This window comes from Dasypus novemcinctus, chromosome 21 (genome assembly GCF_030445035.2).
Source record: "Dasypus novemcinctus isolate mDasNov1 chromosome 21, mDasNov1.1.hap2, whole genome shotgun sequence".
Classification (NCBI taxonomy): Eukaryota; Metazoa; Chordata; class Mammalia; order Cingulata; family Dasypodidae; genus Dasypus; species Dasypus novemcinctus.
In genome coordinates, this window is record NC_080693.1 from 68,430,202 (window position 1) to 68,453,254 (window position 23,053).

General features: G+C 58.5%; 1 protein-coding gene across 8 annotated transcripts; it reads left to right on the plus strand.

Moving 5' to 3' along the window:
* The first annotated feature begins 589 nt into the window (after nucleotides 1-589).
* KCNH6 (potassium voltage-gated channel subfamily H member 6) lies at nucleotides 590-22,605 on the plus strand. 8 transcript variants are annotated; one of them, XM_023588321.3, is made up of 14 exons: nucleotides 590-765; nucleotides 1,521-1,751; nucleotides 6,810-6,971; nucleotides 7,055-7,260; nucleotides 10,398-10,823; nucleotides 12,097-12,251; nucleotides 12,411-12,496; nucleotides 13,505-13,704; nucleotides 13,793-14,045; nucleotides 16,892-17,085; nucleotides 18,574-18,658; nucleotides 19,170-19,332; nucleotides 19,768-19,930; nucleotides 20,256-22,605. In XM_023588321.3, exons 1-14 carry the CDS (start codon nucleotides 690-692, stop codon nucleotides 20,538-20,540), a joined length of 2,685 nt encoding a protein of 894 aa, XP_023444089.2. In that variant the 5' UTR covers nucleotides 590-689; the 3' UTR covers nucleotides 20,541-22,605. The 8 variants fall into 8 exon arrangements, 4 of the variants coding, with proteins under 4 accessions (XP_023444089.2, XP_023444088.2, XP_058140487.1 ...); XR_011646927.1 differs by having other exon boundaries at nucleotides 12,097-12,496; nucleotides 18,578-18,658; XM_023588320.3 differs by having other exon boundaries at nucleotides 12,097-12,496.
* Nucleotides 22,606-23,053: the final 448 nt, after the last annotated feature.

A 23,053-nucleotide genomic window follows, 5' to 3' on the forward strand; every position in this document is an offset into this window, starting at 1 on the left:
TTGTACACTTTCATGTGTTCTCCCGTCCCATCCTTCCTTAGCCTGGCCATGGCTGGGCTTGCCACCGGGAGCACTCACTGCGAGAGCCCTTGGCAAGGGCAAGCAAGAAGCCTAAGCGGACCATTGCCAGGGTCGGGCCCAGCGGTCAAACACGGAGGTAGTCTGGGCGAACGATCTCCTGAGTCCATCAACAACCCTTTCTGCCCGCCCTGTTCTCTGCCTGGGAGACTCAGTCCCACAATGTCATTTGGTACCAGGAGAGGGTCAGAGAGGGGCTGAGACCGCTGGTCACTTGGAAAAGAGTAAAAGCTCCTCGGAGAAAGCCCCGTTCAAGGCCTGGGACTCCTGCCCCCTAAGAGTCGGCCCCGCCCCTGCCGCGTCTGGTCCGGGAGAAGTTGCCCCCACCCCACGGACCCCGCCCGGTCTCCGCCGCGCTGCCTCTTTCAGCACCGCGGCGCGGACAGCTCCCGGGCGGGCGCTGCGGGGAGGAGGCGAAGGGAGCCGCGGGCCAGGGGAGGGCAAAGGCGGGCGGGGAGGGCAGACGCAGGCGGGCGGGCGGCGCACGGAGCCCGACGGCCCTCCCGGGGGCGGCGCCCTCCCGGAGCCGGACGCAGCGGAGCCCGCAGACCGGCGGAGACGCAGAGAGCCGGGGGGCGCTGGTGGCTCCGGGCAGGGGCCGCGGCCGAAGAATGCCTGTCCGCAGGGGCCACGTCGCGCCCCAAAACACTTACCTGGACACCATCATCCGCAAATTCGAGGGCCAGAGTGAGTGCGTGCGTTGGTTTGGGAGGACGATCTGGAGTCCTAGAAGGGTGGCAGGAGGGGCCGTACCCCGTTACTAACTTCTAACAGGGCAGCGGGTGGGGCGATGAATACTGGATGCAAAATCCTTTGCTTTTAGATGCGCTGAAACACCTTCTCCTCCAGCAGACCCCACTCGGCTCAAACGCAGTCCCCTGGCCCCAGCCGCCTCCTGGCTGAGCTGCCTTCCAGCCCCTACATCCCCCTCAAGTCAGTTCCCTGCTTCCCACTCCAGACCAGGACTGCCTGCTGCCTTCAGTGGTTTCCTCGATTCCCTCTTTTTTGCCCTCTCCCTCTATCCTGGCCACCCTGATCTTCCCATGAGCTCTCCCCAGGCCTGACCTCCCTCCTGGTCAGTTCCCTGCTCCCTTCTCCTGACTCCCTCTCACTGCCCCCAGGAGACCTTGAACCTTTCTCTCTCTCTATCTCTGGCCCTGACTGCCCTGGCCTTCCTGCAATCCCTAAGCCTGACCCCCTTTCCTTCCCCTGCCCCATCGGTCATCTCTGGTCACTAACCTGCTCTCCGTTCATTACCTCCAGGAGTCAAGTGACCTTCCCCCATGACTCCTTGGTCTTCCCAACCTTCCTCCCTCCCCGATTCTGGTCACTGCCCTCTCCCCATCCAGCTTCCTCCTCCTGCCAAGGGTCCCTATGACCTTTCCTTCTCTGCTCCCCAACCCTGGTTGCCGTGGTCTTCCCAACCCCACCCCCCACCCTAGGTCGTAAGTTCCTGATCGCCAATGCTCAGATGGAGAACTGTGCCATCATCTACTGCAACGACGGCTTCTGCGAACTCTTCGGTTACTCCCGCGTGGAGGTGATGCAGCGGCCTTGCACCTGCGACTTCCTCACTGGCCCCAACACCCCACGCAGCGCCGTGTCCCGTCTGACACAGGCCCTGCTGGGAGCTGAGGAGTGCAAGGTGGACATCCTCTACTACCGCAAGGATGGTGAGGTGCTCCTGGGCAGAGATCTGCAGGGCAGGCTTGACATCTCTCTTGTCCAGCCAGGGTGTCCTTGGGAACAGTACTGACCCAGACCAAAAGGCCTGGACAAATCCCCTCCCCTCCTCTCCCTGGGCCTCAAGTTTCCTCGGCCACAGGGTGAAACGATGGCATTGGATGTCACGCATTCTGAGGTCCTTTCCAGGGACCAGGCACTAGGCTGAACCACTGAATGACCCTCACCTGGGGCAGGGCCTCCCACTCTACCATCCCTCCCCCCAGGTCGCTGGTCTCCTGGCTGCCCATTCTGTCACAGTCAGCCCCAGCTGTCAGGCAGCTGGGATGGAAATTAACCTTCCCTCACCAATGTCTGCTCTGGGGAGGTCAACCCCTGAAGGCCTCTGTAGCCAGACAAGGAGTGGGGTGGGGGCTGTTGGCTGGGAAAGAGGAGTGGGCCTGGCTCACCAGCCCCCTCCTTGGGGAGATGGAGTCTAGAGTTTGCCCCAACCTGGAGGCACATCCAGATAGAGTTGGGGTGGTTACCGCCAGCCCAAGCTCACTGGCAGCAGAACAGAAGTGACAGGGCCACGAAAGAGCAGAGACTGAAGACAAGGAGTTCAGCAGCCCTTTGAAACCCTCCCCCCAGGAACTCCTGGTCCCTACCTGACCCAGGCAGAGAGGGGATGCATGGGAACTAGGATCAGAGCCTGAAAGTTCCTTTGAAATCACCTTGAACAATGACCCCCATACCTGGTTCTGCATCAGAATTACCTAGGGCGTGTTCTCCAAAACACACTTCCTAGAGAGGTCGGCTCAGAAGGTTTGCTGTGAGGCCCAAGCAGGTGTACTTGGAAAAATCTCCCTAGCAGTTTCAATGTACTGCTAAGTTGAGAGACCACTAACTTAGAGAAATCCCTTCATTTCGTGGATGAGGAAACAGAGGCCCAAGGAGAAGAAAGGATACTGCTAGAATCCAAGCTGGAGCTGGCACCCAAGTCTCCCTCTGCTATTCTGTTCTGAGGAAGCCCAAGAGAGAAGAAAGGAAGGCCAATTGCCTCTGGGCTTGGAGAGGGGACTTTTGGAAAGAGAAGCCTCCAGAAGAGCCCTGCCCCCCTCCCCAAGGCAGGCCCAAGGGCAACTGAGCGCAGATAAAGGGCAGGTGCCTTTGGACTGGGAGAGGAGGATACTGAGAGCCTGGGTTCCAGGAGCCTGGTATGTGTGTGGAGCACGACAGTGAGTGTGAACATGAGCAGGCGTGTGCATGCATACATGTATGAAGCTCCTAGGACACTTCTCGGGCAGATCCTGGCTGTCCCCCGGTGCTGCCACCCAAGGGAGTATCAGGTGGGGAGCGCATCATGCAGGAGCAGCGATTAGGTGACCGGGACGGAACTGGCTTGGCTTGGCAGCATGCACAGGGTTAATGAAGTCAGAATATTTTTAAAAGCTGTGACCTCACCTCCTCACATCATGGCAGAGAGGAGGTGACAGTCAGGGGAGTGAGAAGGGTCCCGGGGGAACAGAATGGGACAGCAGAAAGTGAGGAGGGACAACAGGTCCTCTCTGTCACTCACTCTCCTTGACCCCAGAGCCCTCTCTAGGTCCCCAAGGGGGGAGGACAGATCCCAGACTATTAGGGATGTCAGACTGAGGCTCTTGGGGTCCCCTCAGCACCCTGCATGTTCCTGGGCAAGGGGCAGAGGTGAAGCCTGGGTCTTGGGCCCCTGAAAATAAGACTCAGGTCTTCAGAAGTCTACTGGGGTCTCCCAGCGTTCAGAAGGGACCTTAGGGACTCAATCTTGGAGGCTGGCCCTGGGTGAAAGTGGGAAACTACCCATATACCTACTGCCCCACAGTCCCAGTCTCCTGCCCACCCTTAGCCTGCCCTCAGCCCCATCACTGCCCTAGTGTCCAAACCTTTGACCACCAGGACCTGGCCTGAAATTGACCTGGGGACTCAGAAAAATGGGCTGCCTGACCTGCATACCCTAAAGGAAGGATGCAATGCTCAGATAACTTGTGTTCACCTTACAGTCCACTCTACACATGATCCTTTTTATCGTGTTCTGATAAAACACTGAGGGCTGCCCCAATGGTGATTTCTTTCTACCTCAAGTCAATACCTCCTCTCCCCACCTCTGACTCCAGGGGATAAGGGGTCCTAGATAGAACTCCAGCTGTTTTTTATAGTTCTCTTTTCCTCTAAAGGAGTAATCCAGGGACAGTTCTCCTAGTCAAAGTAAATGGTCTGTGTCAATATATCTCCACATGGTACAGCTGCATAAAGTTGGGTTTCAAGAGGTCAGGACACTTGGCAAAAATGACCCTGCAAGACAGGGTTCAGAGACACCTGAAACCAGCCCTCCACCCACCTGCCCTTGATTGGGAAAATGGGACTCTAAAAGAGATAAGGAGATGGTGATGGGCACAGGGCTATAACCAAGGAAGTCTGAGTGAGAGATGAAGGGTGCCCAGATCCCCCATATTTACCCCCACCCTCATTGGGCACCTGCCAGAGGAGACCAGTGCTGCCTGCATTTTCTGGATCCTCTTCTCTGGTAATCCCGAATTATAGACACCCCCAAGTCAGACAGGAGGAAGGGATCATTCTCAGCTCTGAATGTGGAGGTCAAGGCAAGGAATGAAGCCTGGGACCACTGTCTGTCCCATCCTTCCTCAGTGTGGTCTATGTGCTCTGCCATGAATGCCAGAGAACCAAGTTGGGAGCCGGCTCAGAGCAGGCACCCTCTTAGGGGTGGATTTTTACAGCATCAGCTCCTTCCTAAACACGCAGCACCATGCTGGATGGGGTTGCATAAATAGATGGGGGTGAAAGATAATATGAAGGCTGCAGAGGGGAGGGAGCAGGTGATGTGAGCAATGAGAAACTGAAGGAAGGAGCACAATTAAGAGAGAGAAGAACAGAGAGGAGTGGGGTGTCCTGGGTAAAGACACACCTGCTGCCCTTGCTCAGAGAGGTGGGATGCTGGGAGGAGCCCCAAGAAGGGAGAAAGAGGCAAATACGAAGCCTTCTCTACTAGGAACAGGGGCAAGGCAAAAGAACACAGTCACTTTTGCACACTACCTAGGGTGAAACACTTGCACACTCACGGCCACCCAGACACAATTACTCATGGACTCTGAGCCATAGCTAAACAAGGAGAACCAAGGGAGGAAGAGGTGAATGCCCTGAGAACTCTTCCAAGTTCTCATAGCTTCCTGCCTCTGTCTACCTGGCAGGCAGCAAGTGCAGGGTGGGCCCTGGGGTACCATGCAGTGCCCCCCTCTGCCAGCCCCCATGAGGGGCTGGGCTCTGATTCACTCCCAACCTCAGTTTTCCAACAACAGAATCAGTTGGTGGGCCTGACCCCTTGAAAACTAGAGAGCCTGGAACTCCTGCCCTGCCTCAGCCCTGCCCTGCTCCTTGCTCCCTGCCAGGACAGATCTCTGCAGTGCCAATAAGGTTGAGGATATAGCTTGGCCTGGAGGGCAGCTTCGTGCCTAGGTCCCATTGCCCATGCCAGGCCCTCCTGGACTCTGGCTTTGTCCTAGGCAACAGGCTCTGCAGCACTGCGTACCCAGCACGGGATCCGGGCAGGTCCTGCAGCATTGCATACCAGGACGGGGTCCAGCAGGCTCTGCAGCACCATGTGCGCAGCATGGGGTCCAGGCAGTGGCCTCCCCTTGGTGTAGATGTCTCCCCCGGGCCCAGTGCAGCAGGTGGCAGGTGGCTACCTGGTGCCTGGGAGTCCTGGAATCTGACCCAGGAGATCCCTGCACTCAGCAAGGAAAGTGGGAGGGAGGACTCAGAGGCACCCTGGTGCTGATGGCTGTGACGAGGGACCGAGGGACATAAACATTAAGTGGGGAGTCTGAGAGATAGTGATTCTTGCAATAGTCCTGCCTGCCGGCTCCCTTCTGCTCACATTTATGCACAGGTTTTTTCAAGCAATTGACAAACACCTAGGACAGGTACTGGGATGCTGCCAGATAATCAGCTGCAAATCTGTGCCCAGGGGCATAGCCCGGCCTTCTGAAGTGCATGCTAGGCTGAGGCCCCTGCCCACATTGGGCCTAGCCCTGCCAGCTGTCCCAGATTGGAGATGTGGACACCAAGAACCATGGAGAGGGGGCTCATGGGGCACCCACCCACCAAGCCCTGGGCCTAGATCTGGGGCTTCACAAGCTGGGCTCTGGGGGTATGTGGCAGCTTTAGCTCTTTTTGTTCCAGCCACCTGCTGGGAGTATAACCCTGGAGCAGAGAGAAAGGGGCAAAGCCATGGCCTCCTGGGACTGAGCTGCACAGGAGCGTGGGGAGAATGTGGGGAAAGGCGGAGGGACAGACCCCCTTCCCACCTTGCTCCCCGTGGCCTCCTCCTCCTCATCTGACCCCAGGGGGGCTGCTCTCCTGCTCCCTGTGTCCCAGCACCTCAGCCTTGGGACCCCACACTCCTCCCAGCCCAGGACACCAGCCTGGTCCTTACCCAGAAACTTCCACCCAGACAAGCCCCTTCCCCTTTCCCGGTCGTGGTGTGCTGAGGGCCCCAGGATCACCCTCCAGCCTAGGCTCCCAATCCAGCAAGTAAGTTCCTCAGAGCCCCAGGCTCCATCTGCAGAACGGGGGTCTCTCCTGAAGCCTCTTGTGCACCCGGCTCAGGGCCCAGCACATAGGGTCTTCTCAACAATGAGTCCCTTCCAGCCCCAGGGAAGCAGGGTGGAAATATGGGATCTGAGCCCCAAATGGGGGTGGAAGGCCTGGCTTACCGCCCCCCCCCCCGACTTAATTCCCCCATCTGCACAGCTTTAATTCGAGCAGAAGCAAATCTCGAGGTTAAGCCCTGCGTGAGGGCTGAGCATGGACTTGGCCTGATGCTACATTATCTCCCAAGGAGCAGCCTGGTTGCTCTGCCCACCTCTGCCCTGTGGGTGGAGCACCTACTGGGCAGCCTCACCCACCCTCTGCACTGTCACTGTCCAGGCCTCTGCACCCCAGTGGCTGCCCCTAGCCAGGTCGCTGCAGGAGGGGACTCCTCCGAGGATTCCCCTCCCCGTTGGTGTTTGCAGCCTCTAGCTTCCGCTGCCTGGTGGACGTGGTCCCCGTGAAGAACGAGGACGGGGTCGTCATCATGTTCATCCTCAACTTTGAGGACCTGGCCCAGCTCCTGGCCAAGAGTGGGAGCCGCAGCCTGTCCCAGCGCCTGCTGTCTCCGAGCTTCCTGGGCTCCGGTGAGGCGGGTTGCGGGTGGAGGTGGGAGGACCAAGTGGGGGGCAGCCGGGCTCCGGCCATGCTGACCCTGGCCTGGTTGCAGAGGGCTCTCACGGGAGGCCGGGGGGGCAGGGACCCAGCCCGGGCAGAGTCAAGTACAGGACCATCAGCCAGATCCCTCAGTTCACACTCAACTTCGTGGAGTTCAACCTGGAGAAGCACCGCTCAGGCTCCTCCACCGAGTTTGAGATCATCGCTCCCCACAAGGTGATGGAGAGGACGCAGAACGTCACCGAGAAGGTCACCCAGGTGCGGGCCTATGGGGTGGGGGGGGGGTGGGCGCAGGCCCGGACCCGGCTCCGGTGGGATCCTGCCTGTCCACCCCCTGGAGCCTGCTCTGCACCCCAGCCTCCCGTCCTGCTTGCGTCTGCCTCTGCAGACCCACAGGCCCGCCCTGAGGCCACCCCCCTGAGGCCAACTCCTGGGGTCGGAAGTGTCCCTCCTAGGCCTGAAGGAGCCCAGGATGGGGGAATACCCAGGCCACCAGGGGGGCCTGGCCAAGCCTCCACCAGTCACAGGGAGAGAGAGGCAGAGAAGGGCCATGTGGGGGCCGCGCCGGGAGGGATGGCAGATGCCCCAGCCCGGCCCCAGCCTTGCCTGCGAGGCGCCAGCCCTCCACCTGCTCCAGGCAGAGGAGGATGCGGCAGGGCTGACACGTCCAGCTCTCTTTGGCCTTCTCCTGGGGGCCAGGCTCAGAAAGCCCCCCTCCTCCTGCAGCCCCCCTCGGGCAGCCTAAGGCCAACCTCTCGCGGCCCTCTGCTTCATCACACCCTACTGTCCCTTCTCATGGGGCCTGATGGCCCCGTCACCACCTGGCCAGCCCTGAGGGAGATGCAAACTGCCCTGCCTGAGGTACGGTGACCAAGGTCCTGGCATTAACTAGCTGTGTGACTTCAGGCAAGTGGCATCCCCTTTCTGGGCCTCAGGGCTCTTGTTGGATGGAATGGTCTCTGGAGGGCCCATGTGACATGCAGAGTGCTGGCCCCAGGGGCTGGACAAAGGTCTAAGCCTTTAATCCTGGCCTAGGAGAGGCTGAATAGGGATAGGCAGAGCAGGAGGGGACTCCCAGCTTCCCCTGGGCTGTCCCTTCACTGGGGGCATGGGGACAGCTCTTTTTCCTCCCTTTCACCTCAAGCGCAGTCGGTGCTGGGGCCAGGTGTGGGGGAGACCACCCGTGACCAAGTCCCTGACCAAGCTTCCTTCTGACCCCAGGCTGCAGACCTGGTCCCTCGGAGGTCAGGCAGGGTGGTCCAGGGGCCGGACCCTGGGAATCGCCCCCAGATGCTCACCCCAGGGCCCCTGAGGTCGGTGCTGCTGTGGTCGGCAGCTGTGAGGGGGGTCGTGGAGAGTGGCCCAGGTGAAGAAGGGCAAGTCTGGCTAGGTCCCAGGGCCCCTGCTCCCACTGACCTGGCTGTCCCTGCCCCCAGTGGACCACAAGGTGGGGGACAAGCCGGCAGGGCCTTGGAGCAGGGAGGTCACCACGGCCTCAACCAGAACCCCAAGGGTCCCGAGGGCTATGACCTCATACCTGAGCCCAGTGTCCTGAGGGGTCTGCAGCTGGTGTGTGGGGGGGTGGATGACACCAGAAGGGTGGTTTCTGCCAGGGAAGGGTCCTCAGCCTGGCTTAGGAGGCAGGGGGAGGCGATGGAGGTCTGATGGTGGAGGAGATGCTCCCCTGCCTGCATCCCCATGCATCCCCGACGCTTGTCTCTCACCAGATGGTTTGCAGGGAGAATCCCCGCCCCCCGTAGCCCACTGCCTCCCTCCCGCTCCCCACACAGTGCAGGGAAGAGCTGTAAATGCCATGAGCTTGGTCGTTTCATCTCAGCGTGGCCCTGAGCAGCCGGGGGAAGCAGGGGTGTGGGCATGCCGCCCAGGGCGTGGGCCGGCTGGCTGCTTCAGCTCAGTGCACGAGGTGTCACCTTCAGTGAGCCACGACGTGGCCTAAGTGCACAGGACGCATGGTGGGGGGGGGAGCCGAAGCTCCCATGCTCAGAGTCCGGTGGTGTCGGCCTGTGAACCAATTCCCATGCAGCGGGGTGTCCACAGGGGGTAGGGAGAAAGTGGGAAAGCGGCACCAGGTCTGTATGGAGTCAGCGAGGGCTTTCTGGGGAGGTAAAGTAGGAGCTGAGGACTGAAGCCTGCGCAGGAGGTGACTGCCGGGTGGGGACACTGGGGCCCCTCCCAGGGCTTTGGATGTCATATCAGGACCCTCTGGTTGAAAACAACCCTTTGGTGGGCCCAGAACACCAAATTATTTTGACTGTTAATGGACCTGGTTTGCCAGGCCAGAACCTTCCGTTGAAGATTTTCTTAAACCAAGACTGTCCGCAGGGCCCCATTCGGGGAGGGGGGCTGTCAATGAGGCACCCCTCAGGCTCTATCCCTGTTGGGGCAGCTTCGGATGTAGGATGAGGAAGCAGGAAGGTGGGAAGCACTATCAGCACATGAAGAGGCCAGGTGCCATCTGGATATGTCACAACAACCCCACGACGTTTGTTATCCCACTTTGCGGATGAGGGAACTGAGGCACACAGAGGTTACAAAACTTGCCCAAAGTCACACAGAAGAGCCGCGGTCAAAGGTGGGCTTCACCCTGGGAGGTCCGGCTTCAAAGCCCATGCCTTCTGCAGTGTTCCAGCGGCTTCCCGCAGGGGTGGCTCCCCAGGGCCTGGACATCAGTTTGTGCTGGGCAGGCTGGGGCTGGCCGCTGGTAACCTATGTCGGCCACGGTCTCTGAGGCAGGGTGGGGGCAGCAGACGGGAGGGGGCCCAGGACCCATCAAGGACCAGGATTAGCTAACATTCCCAATGTGACTCTTTTCACTAAGACTGAGAGCCAGCCCCAGGGAGCTCTCTCGGCTCCAGGTTGCCGAGGCCACGGGAAGGAGGAGGCTATTCTGGGGTGACCTGTTCCCATCGGGAACCCCAACTACAGAGGTCCTCCCAAGTCCACCAGGGAGGCTTGGCCCACCCAGTCACCCCCTCAGTTTGGGTTCCTCTCTGCAACATGCCCAGGGATGACCCCCCCCACCGCCATGTCACTCCCCTCCCCCAGCCCTGTGTCCCCCCCCCAGCCCTGCCTGTTTCTGAGCGACCTTGTAAGCTGCAAACCTGGGGTTGCTATGGGACTGAGCTGCACCCCTCATCCTGTGTCCCACTTCCTCTCCCCGCGATTCCTCCAAACACACCTGTCCCCTTAGGAACGTGCCCCTCAGACAGCCCCACCCCATGCCTGCCTCATCCCCTCTGCACTTCCCTGCCCGCATCACCCACCCTTGCCCACCGCCCCCTTCCCAGGCCTCACCCCTACGTCCTCACCCCTGCAGGACCCATGCCACCCACAGTGGCCAACCCCGCTGACTGCCCTGTGGCCCCCACCCCCAGGTCCTGTCCCTGGGCGCAGACGTGCTGCCGGAGTACAAGCTGCAGGCGCCGCGCCTCCACCGCGGGACCATCCTGCACTACAGCCCCTTCAAGGCCGTGTGGGACTGGCTCATCCTGCTGCTGGTCATCTACACAGCTGTCTTCACGCCCTACTCGGCCGCCTTCCTGCTCAGCGACCAGGACGAGTCACGGCGCGGGGACTGCGGCTACACCTGCAGTCCGCTCACGGTGGTGGACCTCATCGTGGACATCATGTTTGTCGTGGACATCGTCATCAACTTCCGCACCACCTACGTCAACGCCAACGACGAGGTGGTCAGCCACCCCCGCCGCATCGCCGTCCACTACTTCAAGGGCTGGTTCCTCATTGACATGGTGGCCGCCATCCCCTTCGACTTGCTCATCTTCCGCACAGGCTCTGATGAGGTGAGCTCGCCCCACCCAAGCCAGCTGCCAGGGCCATCCCTGAGCCCCAGCCCTCAAGCCACCCTGGGGCAGGGAATGCCTGCACTGGGCACCTTTGCCAAAGCAAGTGGAGGTAAGAGAGAAACCCCAGGCCACCATGTCAGTCCTCTCCCAATCCTGGAGAAGGGTCAGCCGAGGCTGCGCCCCCAGGCCTGGCTGCCATCCCCTGGCCCCTTCTTGCTGAGCAGTCCCTGGTGAGAGGTGCAGGCTCTGAGCAGGCCCTTCTCTGCTCCAGAGTCCTGACTGTTCTGGGCCACACCAGCCTCTAATGCTAACTTCTGAACCGCATTTGCCCTGGAGCCCAAAAGCTGGTCCCCCAGTGCAGCCTGACCCCCTCCCAACACTCCACCCCCAGCCCCTCCACGATGCCTACCCCACTTCCCGAAGCTAATAGAAGAATAGGCTCTTCTCCTATTCTCTAGCCCCACTTTGTCCTCCTGCCCTCTCCTCAGGGGCAGCTTTCCTCCCAAATGGACCCTGCCCTTTGTGTTCCAGTCACCTTCCCCAGCCACCCCAGCCTGTCTGGAGTGGATGTGTGTCCAGCAGGACTTCTCCCTTCCTGTGTCCCCTCTCCCCTGTTGAGCCGTCCCCAAGTCGTCTCCACCCATGCTGCCCCTGCATGGACACTGAGCAACCTCCTTCCCCACTCCTGCTCTGGCCATAATCCACCAGCCTTGCTCCCCTCCACGCAGCAGCCATGGAGAGTTTCCAATCACCCATCTGATCCTGGTGCCACTCCCCACCCCCAGAACCTGTGATAGCCAAGCTTTTTATGGGCCCGGCGTGCCTCACTGCTCTGCACTCTCCCACGCGGCCGCAGGCCACAGCAAACTGCCCGGTTGCCTGCAGGCATGGCACCGCGTCACGCCTCTGCGCCTTGACCCACTGCTCCCTCTGCCTGGACTACCCCTTCCCTCCCCCTCCTTTCTGCCTGGTCTCTCGAGACTCGGATCGTGTGCCACCTCCCCTGTGGTGCCTCCCCTGACCTGTCCTACGGACTCGACCTTCCCTTCCTCTGTGCCCCCACCGAACTTCTGTCCTAACAACCACCATGCTTTTTGGGGCTTCAGGCTGAGAGCGCCTTCATTCCCACCGCCAAGCGTGTGGCCCAGAGCAGGTCCTCCGTGTGAGTTGACTGACCTCGTGACTGAATGAGCGCATGAACAAATGCAGGCCGGAGCTCATCGTTTCCAGAACCAACCCCAGCCCCGTGGCCCCCTCCCCGCCCCTCTAGACCACCACCCTGATCGGGCTGCTGAAGACAGCGCGGCTGCTGCGGCTGGTGCGCGTGGCGCGGAAGCTGGACCGCTACTCCGAGTACGGGGCGGCCGTGCTCTTCCTGCTGATGTGCACCTTCGCGCTCATCGCGCACTGGCTGGCCTGCATCTGGTACGCCATCGGCAACGTGGAGCGGCCCTACCTGGAGCCCAGGATCGGCTGGCTGGACAGCCTGGGGGCTCAGCTCGGCAAGCACTACAACGGCAGCGACCCGGCCTCGGGGCCCTCGGTCCAGGACAAGTACGTCACGGCCCTCTACTTCACCTTCAGCAGCCTCACCAGCGTGGGCTTCGGCAACGTCTCGCCCAACACCAACTCCGAGAAGGTCTTCTCTATCTGCGTCATGCTCATCGGCTGTGAGTGCATCCTTGGGCCACGCATGCCACGGGCCTGAGCCACAGAGCTTTGCGTTCGGTTTTGTCATGAGTGATGACGTAGCATATGGTAACCCTGTGTGCGGTACGCTGACCCTGCGTGGGCGGCTCAGGGAATTCACGCGTATGTAGACACCCCTGATGCCCAGAAATTCACACACGCAGCCCTCGTTATCTGCCAAGTACCAGGTCTGGCTGCAGGAGTCGCAGGGCTCCAGGGACTAGGAAGGCACAGGGCCCCCTGTGAAGAAATTTAATTATTTTTAAATTATTAATTGAGTTGGTGACAGCAGAACATGAAACCAAGCCTGGGTGCAGAGTACGTGCATCTCACGGCCCCTGCCAGGCCCTCTTCCAAGTCCTTTCCAAAGCCTGCATTTCATTCCCATCACAACCCCACGCAGGCCCTAAGAGGAGCCCCCGTGTACAGATGAAGAAACTGAAGGTCCTGCCTGACCACAGGTGACCCAGGAGCCTGAGCCCACTTCTGCCCCAGGGGGCTGGCTCCAGGCCTACTGCGTGGCACTGCCTGCCCTCCCAAGACACCCAGTTTAGGAAGGCAGAAGACAGTGTGGCATTTTACACCTCAAGGCTAAGTCGTCATGTTCAGAGTATTTAGAGATGTGAAAGCCCACAAAAACAAAAACAATGAGAAAAAAAAAAGGGGTGTAAACCAGAGTTTTCCCTTTTTCTATTTTTACAACTTAAAGGAGAAAACAAATCTGAACTAAAAGAAGTCATTGCCCTAGTTCTTTCTTCTCAGGAGTTTTGGCCTCTGCGCCCAGGAAGGTGCCAAGAAGCCAGGGGCAGAAGGAGGAGCGCGGGAAGCCCCAGGGACCTTTGTCCCCAAGCGCCTTGGTGCGGGCCCCGGGGGCGCTTCTGAAGTTTCCCGGGACAGAGGGGGCCCTGCGGGGGAGAGGGAGGCGAGGGGCAGGCCCGCGGCGGGTGCGGGAAGCGCAGGGCGGCACTCACCGCCCGGCCCGGCCCCAGCCCTCATGTATGCCAGCATCTTCGGCAACGTCTCGGCCATCATCCAGCGCCTGTACTCGGGCACCGCGCGCTACCACACGCAGATGCTGCGGGTCAAGGAGTTCATCCGCTTCCACCAGATCCCCAGCCCGCTGCGGCAGCGCCTCGAGGAGTACTTCCAGCACGCCTGGTCCTACACCAATGGCATCGACATGAACGCGGTGAGCCCCCTCCCCGGCGCCCCCAGAGCCCTCCCACCCCGCCCCGGCCCCCGCCGCGCCCCGCTGGACTCGCCCGCCCGCCTCGCAGGTGCTCAAGGGCTTCCCCGAGGGCCTGCAGGCCGACGTCTGCCTGCACCTGCACGGCGCGCTGCTGCGGCACTGCCCGGCCTTCCGCGGCGCCAGCAAAGGCTGCCTGCGCGCGCTCGCCGTCAAGTTCAAGACGACGCACGCGCCGCCCGGGGACACGTTGGTGCACCTCGGCGACGTGCTCTCCACGCTCTACTTCATCTCCCGTGGCTCCATCGAGATCCTGCGCGACGACGTGGTCGTGGCCATCCTAGGTGGGTTCAGGCCGGTATGGGTGTTGGGCTGTGGGGTGCCCTATCCGGGCCACCCCCTTCCTGATGCTGCCGTGGGCCAAGAGCTGTGCTGAGAGCTTTATTGGATGCAGCTCCCTGAATTCTTAGAACAACCCTCGGCTCTAGGCCCCATTTTCCTGATAGGGAAGTTGAGACTCAGAAGGGTCCTGCCAGTAGGGGTCCAAGCAGGAACCCCAGGGCTGCCAGCCTGACTCAGAAGCCCAGGCAGTCTCCTGCCTTCTTCCTCTCTTGGGGACCTCAGGATAACTGGACCTGTCTTGGGTGGAGGGGAGTGCCCTGCTTGGGTGCCCCAGTCTCATTCAGTGCAGTTGCAGGGACAGCCGGACACTTTGAAGGAAGGGTGTGAGCACTGGGCAGGGGGTCCCATGCAGCCTCTGCCACTTACCGGCTGTAGGACCTTGGTGGAGTCACTTCATCTCTCTGTGTTCACAAGGCCTTATCCTTGGTTCTCATCTTCCTTGCATTCCCCAAGACTGTAGATGCTGCTGCTGTCCCCTATCCTGACTTCAGGACCCCAACCCCCTTGGTGTCCTTTCCCCCTGGCTCTCCTCCATCCCCTCTGGGCAGGCCCCCTCCGGAGCTCCCGGCCCACTCCTCTCTCTCTCGGCACTACCATTGGCTGGTGTTCATCAAGTGCCTGCTCCCTTCTCCTCACCCTCCACCCTCGCCTGGGCTAACTCCTTGCTCCCATGGCCTTAGCCTCCACCTGTGCCACAAGGACCTCCTGAGCTCTGTCCTGTGTCAGACCAGAATTTTCCATTCCTTCCCGGGCCTGGCCACCCTTTCATTCCCTGGACACAATAATCTCAACATTTCTCAACCTGAACTCATCATCTTTCCAAAGCAGCAAATTTGGTGTCCCCATCACTGCAAACCTCCCACAGGCCAGAGACTGGGAGTCAACCAAGAGCGTGTCCTTCTCCCTCTCCTTTACTGCACCACCCCCCATCATCCAGGCAGCCAAAAGCCCTGTCTGCTCCCCTCGCTCCACACCCTGTCTCTGTATCCCCACCATGGGCTCCATCTTCCACACACTCCATGTACATTCCCCTTCTCAAAAGCCTTCGCTGCTTCCCCATAGCCCATGCGACAACTGTAAACCCTGGTGCTGGTGTGCATTGTCCTCCCCAACCGGACCACCCTCCCACTGTACTTCCTGTTCCAGCCGCACAAACTCCTTCGAGGTCTGTGCCACACTGGATGCCACTGCACATGCTGTCCACTGCTTGGAGCAGCCCACCCCACCCCTCTGCCCAGCAGACCCGGGACCTCCTTCAAGGCTGAGCTCAAGCAGGGAGGGTCTCTGAGACCCTCCCTGACTCCCAGCCTACCACGTGGGAAAGATAATAATTACTGTCAATAATTAAGAATCCGGACCAATTTAGGTTGCAGTTATAGACGTGAAATCCTCTCATGGTTTCCTCAGTGGAAATGGACGTTAGATCATAATCTTTTATCCACTGGAATTCTTTCATAATCTTTCATCACTTCATGATTTGCCCAGATTTAAGCTTCGGGGCTTCATGTCTGACCCTGGCCAGCCTCTTCCCTCTCCAGTCCTCGGTCCCCTTCTCTGCGAAGGAGAGGCTGGGGCCGGATGATCCCTGGGAGCCCGTCCAGTTCTGACGGCCTCTGGCCCTTGGTCCTGCTCTCTTGGAGGCGTGTCCTGGCCTCCGCCTCATCCTCTGCGTGGGCAAACCCTCAGCCTAGACTTTCCGGTGGTGAGGGGAAGTCAAAGCCATCATGGTTCTTGGCACCCCTCGTGCTCCTCGAGCCCAGCATGCCTTCCCCTGGGGCCCAGGGCACCTGGCTCCTCGCTGCACATCCTCATTGTACCTAATCTGCCAGCCCCCACAGTGCTCCCTGACCCCTGCCACCCCTGGCAGAATGAGCCCCTCCTCTCCGTGGCCCCACAGCTCTCGACTCTCCCCGCTTCCGAGGCTCTATGGAGCACACTGTAAGCTAGTTGGTTGCTTACGTGCCCGTCTTGCAGGGGGCTCCTTGTGGGTGGGACAGCATCCCACTCACGCTTACTTCCTGGGCCGGGCATGCTGCCTGACACCAGTTGGGCTGAAGCCCCTGCCACATACCCTGAGAACCTGTCCCAGGTGCATTGCACCACCCGGGTCAGGTGCCTCTGGCTCTGGAAGGCACTTTGTCCACCTTCACCTGGTCTGTTCCTCTGAACAGTGGGGTAGGCAGGCAAATGTGGTTATACCCATTTTAAAGATGAGAACACAGGGGTCCAGAGAGGGGAAGGGACTTCCCGAAGTCCCCCCGCCCCCAGCCAAGGCCACGCTCCTTACCTAGCCCCACAGAGGGAGGCGGGACCACAAGGAAACAGAAACCCCAGCCCCCTCCCCCGCCCCTGGGGGAGCTGGGTGCTCCTGGTCCCGGGCTCCCTGCCTGCTGCTCCACAGTCCAGCAGGTTGGGAGGGCAGGGAGAGCTTGTGGAGCAGGGAGCCTCTACTGCCACTTACTGTCCCCCGGGAGTGGAGGGGACAGTGCTGAAGAGCGTGGACAAAGGAGGGGCTTTCTGATGGAGAGGCCTGGAGACAGAAGAGGACCCATGTGCCAGGAAGGGAGGCCCAAGCCACCACTGTGGCACTCAGATGACAGGGAAGGACACCCAGCCAGCACGTCCAGCCTCGTGCCCAGAGCTTGGTCCCGAGCACCAGGCCCCAGCCTGGCAGCATCCCTGAGGTGGGGGGATGGGGAGAGGTCATGGTCAGGGGGCCCTCAGGGGGGCTTCTCAGGAGGAAGCTTGGAGCCATACCCTGGAGGGACTCCCGCCCCTCTGCTGGCAGGGAAGAACGACATCTTTGGGGAGCCAGTTAGCCTCCACGCCCGGCCGGGCAAGTCCAGTGCAGACGTGCGGGCGCTGACCTACTGCGACCTGCACAAGATCCAGCGGGCAGACCTGCTGGAGGTGCTGGACACATACCCCGCCTTCGCAGCCAGCTTCTGGACTAAGCTGGAGGTCACCTTCAACCTGCGCGACGTGAGTCTGGGCCGCGCCGGGATCGTGGGTAATGCCCCAGCAGTGATGAGGACTCCACCTGAGGGCACCTGTCCCGCTGACGGCCACCCTGCCTTCCAGGCCCCTCCTGCGTCCCATGATTTTTTCTCGGCTTACCACTGCCAGCACTGCACTGAGGCAGTCCGATGGGGGCCGCCATAACTGCACGCCAGCTCTGCACTCAGTGCTGGGCTAAGAACTTCTTTCCCATGACCGCATTTAGTCCTCACTTTGCAGATGCTGTTACTACCCCATTTCCCAGAAAAAGAAACTGAGGGTCAGAGACAAGAAGTAAATTGACCCAAGTCACACAGTAAATGGAAGAACCAAAATGTAAACTCGTTTGTTTGAACTCCCAAATCCCAGGGTCTCTCCACGCCACTGTGCCAAGGCATAAAGGGGCGGGTGTCACCCAGCCTGGGGGCACCTGGCACAGGGGGTGGCAAGGAAGTGCTAAAACAGACTCCTCTCGAGCTTATCACTCAGTGAAGATTATAACAACTCGCAAAAAATAAAGAGCCACCAAGAGTTAAAATAACCTGATAAGTCATGAGGACATGCAGGGAGACCCATTTCTGTGGAACTCAGGGTTGCCAAGCAGTTGGGACCGCTGGTGTGGACTCTGGGTGTGCTCTGGGGCTGCAGTTGCCAGGAGGGACTTTGAGAAGGAGGAGAGGCAGGACGGAGTGGGAGGGCGTGGGAAGGAGTGGGAGGACACGCACGCCAGGGCTGTGGCTGCCGGGGGGGGGGGGGGGGGGGAAGGTCCTCCCCTTCTGGCCACGCCTGTCCCATCCCTCTCCCTCCCCCAGGAGGAGAGGCTCCGTGGCACCCAGCTTCTGGGGGTGGTACTGGGTTGGGTTTTCTTGCTGTGGACAGCCGACCCCATCCTGCCCCCTCTGCTGTTCTCTGCCACCCCCAGTCTCTCCTTCCCACCGGGCCTGCCCTGCACATCTAGTAAGGCCCCAGCAGCGGAGAGCCACTGAATGCCCTGAGCACTCAGCCACTGGGGACTGTGGTGACAGGGGTGTGGTCTCCAGGTCCTGGGGCATCTTCAGCCCCCAAGTTTCATTGTGTCGGGGGCAGGGGGTGGCTGCCAGGAGCACTGCAAAGGGCACCTCCTGAACAGATTCAGGGTTCCACACCAGCCTCCTCAGAGGAAATTCCCCCTGTGACCCACATCCAGGACATTCAGGAAAGGGGGACTGGAAAGACAGTCCTTCTGCCTGCCACCCCCAAATCTCTTGTTGGCGGCAGCGTCTCCTCTGTGGGGATCGGCACGTGGCTGGCCAGCAGGAGGCTGGCCACCCACACAGGAGACAGGATGGAGGATGCTACCCAGGCCACCCCTGGGTACCCAGGCCCTCATCACCCGCTTTATAGTCAGCAGGACCATGGGGACACGAAGCGGAGAATAAAAAGGACTTGTCCCCAGCTGGGTCCATGTTACTTCATGCTCTTGTTCCCCACAAGGTAGACGGGGGTCTCCAGTCATCACCCCGACAAGCTCCAGGGAGCCAAGATCATCAAGGCTCCTTTCTCGACAGCAGCCAGCCAGGTGAGCCAAGCAGCCCCTGCCAGTGACTGCCCAGCCTCCTCCACCCGCTCGTGTCTGTTCCAGCCTGACTCCCCTTGGGATTGTCGAGAGGGCCTCCCTCCTGGGCTCAGGGCTACAGGCCCTTAGACCCTGCCTCCCCAGCTTCCCTGCCCTGACGGCTGTGTCCTCAGGGCCAGAGTGGGAGGGCTGGCTGGGTGCTGAGTGCTGTTCTCAGGGGTAGATACAGGTCAGCTCCCTGGGCTCCACACCAAAGCACTTACCTGGACCATGAGGCCAGAGCTGAAAGTCCCCACGCAGCCAGTCTCCCCAGGCTGGGGCCCCAGTCCCCCTCCCAGGACCACAGCCTCCAGGGTCCTGGAAACCAGACCTCCATTGGGGCAGGAGTCTGGGTTACCCAGGTAAGGAAGCCCATTACCTCCACCCCGTGTTCCCATGGTGGCTGGGGGAGGGGCACAGCTCTGTTCAAGAAGGCACAGCCCTGTGGATAGAAGCTCAGGCCACCCTCCTACAGGTGCAGCCTCTTCCCTGAGCACCTCAGACACACCTGGTCTCTGGCCTGAGTTGCTGCAGCAAGTGCCCCCAAGGTGCAGTCCCCCAAACCCCCAGGGAGGTCCAGACGGCTGGCCTTGGGAGCTAGGCTGCAGGCTGGAGCAGCTCCAGGCCCAGCTGAACAGGTGAGTGCCCTTCGGGCCAGGGCAGGGGGCAGCTGCAGAGGGTGGTCCAGTGACAGGCTGGGCACGGGTGCCCCCTCCTGGTAGCTCATGGATATCACTGGGTGCCCCGCTGACAACAGGTCCAATCTTGGTTTTTAGACTGGCAGGACCCATTTAACTACAGGTCTTCCTATCGCCTATATCACAAAGCACAATTCCAAAGGCATCGTTAGGAGAACTGAAGGATGTGTGCGCGGTGCCTCGTCACTGTCATTATCAGAGTCAGGAGGTGCTTAGGTGAATTGGGGCTGGGGCCGTGGATCTTGGTAGGGAAAGGGCTTTGGCTGCCATTCTACCTGGCTGGCACAGCATGCAGGCCACGAAACTGAGGTCTGTCCTTAGGATCTGCATTGCTCTTGCCAACCCTGATCCTGATCTTGGGGTTCTATCTGGCAGGTTGGAGTCCCAGGTGACCTCAGATCTCGGGCACATCCTACAGCTCCTTCAGCAGCCCTTGTCCCAGGACTGCACCCACTCCATCCTGGGAGTCCCTGCCTCCAATGACCTGCCATTGTTTCCTGCAGCCTCTGCAGCTCAGAGTCCCAGGCCCCCTACACAGGTGAGCAAGCGAGGGGATGCCTTGTGGCACCTGTGTTGCCTTTCATCCCCCAAAGTGACTTCTGACCCAGGACCTCTGTGGCCCAAGAGCAGCTGCAGCCTCTGCTGTCCTTTATGGTCATGACAAGGCAGTCTGGACAGGGTAGTGGCAAAGCCCACAGCTGGGGCAAGGGCAACAGGTGCTTGAGATGTGGGAGGAACAGGCATAACTCCTGCCAGTTCCCACACTTTAAGTCAGGATAGATGAAACTGCATCCTGGCCTGGGGGGGCAAGGAGGGGAATGTGCTGCCCACCTGCCCACCTCCCTATTTCTTATCCCTTCTAGACCTCAAGCTGTGGTGACTTGGACAAATGTAGGCTGAAGAGTGGGAATTCCTCCTCTAGGATGCATCAACTCCTTGTGGGAATGGACAAGGCTCTGGACCCATCCTCAAAAGAGGAGCAGCCAGAGGGGCTCCTGTCACCTCTGGCCTCACCTCTGTGTCCCCTGGGAGTTCAGGGACCTGTCTGTGGTGCTCATTTCCCCTCCCTCCCTGAATGCCTCAGCTCTGTCCCCAAGCAGCTGGAGTTGCAGAGATATGGCTCAGATCCTGGATTTGCAGTAAGTTAGAGCCCCTGAAGCCCAGGATAAAAGATACCCTGAGGGAACTGAAGGTGGGTGAGGTGGGTGGGGTGAGAATCAAGAATCCTAGAGGAGGCAGACTGCCCCCAACCTGGGCCTCTGAAAACCATTCTCCTAGAGTAGCTTCAAAGTATAAGCTGGGTGGCCCAGATGGCATGAGTGAAGAGACTCAGGACTTTTCCCACCTCCCCCAGCACTCCTGGTGGAGGATGGGGGTGCCTCTGGCATGGAGGTAGCTTAGACCACCAATGGGTCACTGAGGTAAGGAGAAGTTTCTTTTTTCTGTGTGAGACCCATGTTCTGGGCTAGATAGGATCACCTCATGGCCAAGCACCCAGCACCCATGGCCCAGGATTGCTCAGACCTTCTGCTGATAGCTTCTGACTCAGCTGGAGATAGAGGCCTCCCCTTTGATGGACATGCCAAGGCACAGTGCTCCAGCCCTCAGCAGTCTGCCCCTGATGGTTCTATGGTGACCTTGGGCCCCTTGTAGGCAGTAGATTATCATAAAGCCAGCAGCAAATGCACTCTACATATTTCATGTTGGGCCAGGTGTATAACTTATCTAAGGGCCATCAGGTCCCTGACTGTGTGACCCCCACAGCTGTGATCTTCTCCAAGTCCTTTTCACAAGGAGTGGGGGACTCACCCTCCAAATCCACTGCTGGAAACCCAAAGGTGGCTCCGTTGGGCCCAGCACTCCCCAGAGCCTGGGGGCTCTTAGCCAGGCTGGGGTGAAGGGAAGCAGAGAGGCGCTGGCTTGGTGGTCACTGAGAATCATGACCCCAGCCACACACGCATAGTCCTGACCCTGCATTGGGCACAGCACTGGGCACTGAGCAGATTGGTTCATCTAATCCTCATGACAGCCCTATGGGGTTGGTATTATTATCCCCATTTTAAACACGTGGACTCAAAGCCAAGAGATACTAAGAAACGTACCCAAGCATGATGAAGACTTCTGGGGGCCGGGGTGGGGGTGGGGGTTGTGCTGGTTACATAGTGTGTTTTTGTTGTGAACATATGTGCACTTCTAAAAAGACGAAGATCTTTTTCAAAGTAAAATCCATCTTGCCCAACACAGTAGGAAGAGGAGGACATAATTTCAACCCAGATCATCCAGCTTGAGAGCCTGTGCAGTTCATTGATCACTCCACTAAAGTGGGCTGTTGTCCAAAAAGCATAGCCAATTGCCTTCAGTCAGTTTTGCTTACATACCCCCTAAAGGAAATTTGAACATTTATGTTCCCCCATTTTTAAGTTGACAGCTGAACTATTTCATTGATAAGTTTAAATAGTTCAAAGGCTGTAATTCCCCGCGTATTGTAAATATTGACAATTCATAAAATTGTTTTGTCCCTCATTTATACTAATCCATTGTGATATAAATAGCATAGTGATTTGAGAGCCACTGTTAGCCTTTTTTTTTTTCAAGGAGGTACCAGGGATTGAACCCCGGATCTCATACATGGGAAGCTGGCACTCAACCACTGAGCTAGAACACAAGAACAAGTCTTTCTTTAACATCGTTACTTTTTCTCTTCTTTTCTTACTCATAATTCCATTCTTTTCCTCTAGTTTTATCTATCATGTAATTTATTTTCATGCTTCAGTCACATCCGTTTGTAGCAAAAATATGTATATAAATTTAACTTTTAAAATTAATTTTTTGAAACTTTCCTAAGGCTGAAAGTTACACTTAGTACAGAGTTGTTCAAAACAAAGTAAGTATATATTCAAATTTTAGTAAAAACTAAAGTTTTATTGGAAATGCATCCCTTTAAGAGACTGGGGATTTTCCCCCATTAAACCTCATTAGATCATATATCTATGGATAATATCATTATTTTTTATTAGAATAGGACAAGGCTCAGCAAGTTTTGTTGGTATTTTTCTTTCCTTTTTTAAAAAAATTAAGTGCAGAGAAAACTTGTTCACATAAATAAGTAGATGGGACTCGGAAGGGGTTTGTTATAGCAATATCAATTCTTTTAATCTTTCCAAGTTGTATGTTAATCACATTTATCATTAAAAATGATATTTAATGATATGATCTAACAAGTCAGTCCTTAATTTTTTGTTGAAAGCAAAGAATTGGAAACTATTTAAATGATAAAAAGGTATTACCCAGATTTTCATTTTCTCCATTTCAAAGTCACAGCCAGATATGTTTAGGGCTTGGTCAGCATTTGCCTAGAGATCCCCTGTGGGGAAAGGATGGGATGGGACCAGACAGAAACTTGGAGCCGAGCTAGTCGGGCTGCTGCCTGGTGGAGAGCAACCCCAGGATGCGAGCATTTCTGGAGTCGCAGGAAAGCGCGGGTAGGTCTGATTGAAGCTGGCTTGGCCCTGAACAGAAACGCGGGTCGGTCAGCAAAAGGTGTGTCCGAAGCCTGTCCTTGGGGCACTGGGAGAATAGCTGCCAGGGCGGAAAGGGATGTTGGGACCAGCGGGAAGTTGGGGTGGTTCGCGTTTGGTGCGGGCCAGGTTGCCAGACCGCA

Excerpts from the sequence above, each read along its gene's own strand:
- KCNH6 (XM_023588320.3), top strand. The coding sequence starts at position 690 with ATGCCTGTCCGCAGGGGCCACGTCGCGCCCCAAAACACTTACCTGGAC. Across the intron at positions 12,497-13,504 it reads CTGCGTCATGCTCATCGGCT|CCCTCATGTATGCCAGCATC; the intron begins GTGAGTGCATCC and ends GCCCGGCCCCAG. Across the intron at positions 14,046-16,891 it reads CGTGGTCGTGGCCATCCTAG|GGAAGAACGACATCTTTGGG; the intron begins GTGGGTTCAGGC and ends CTCTGCTGGCAG.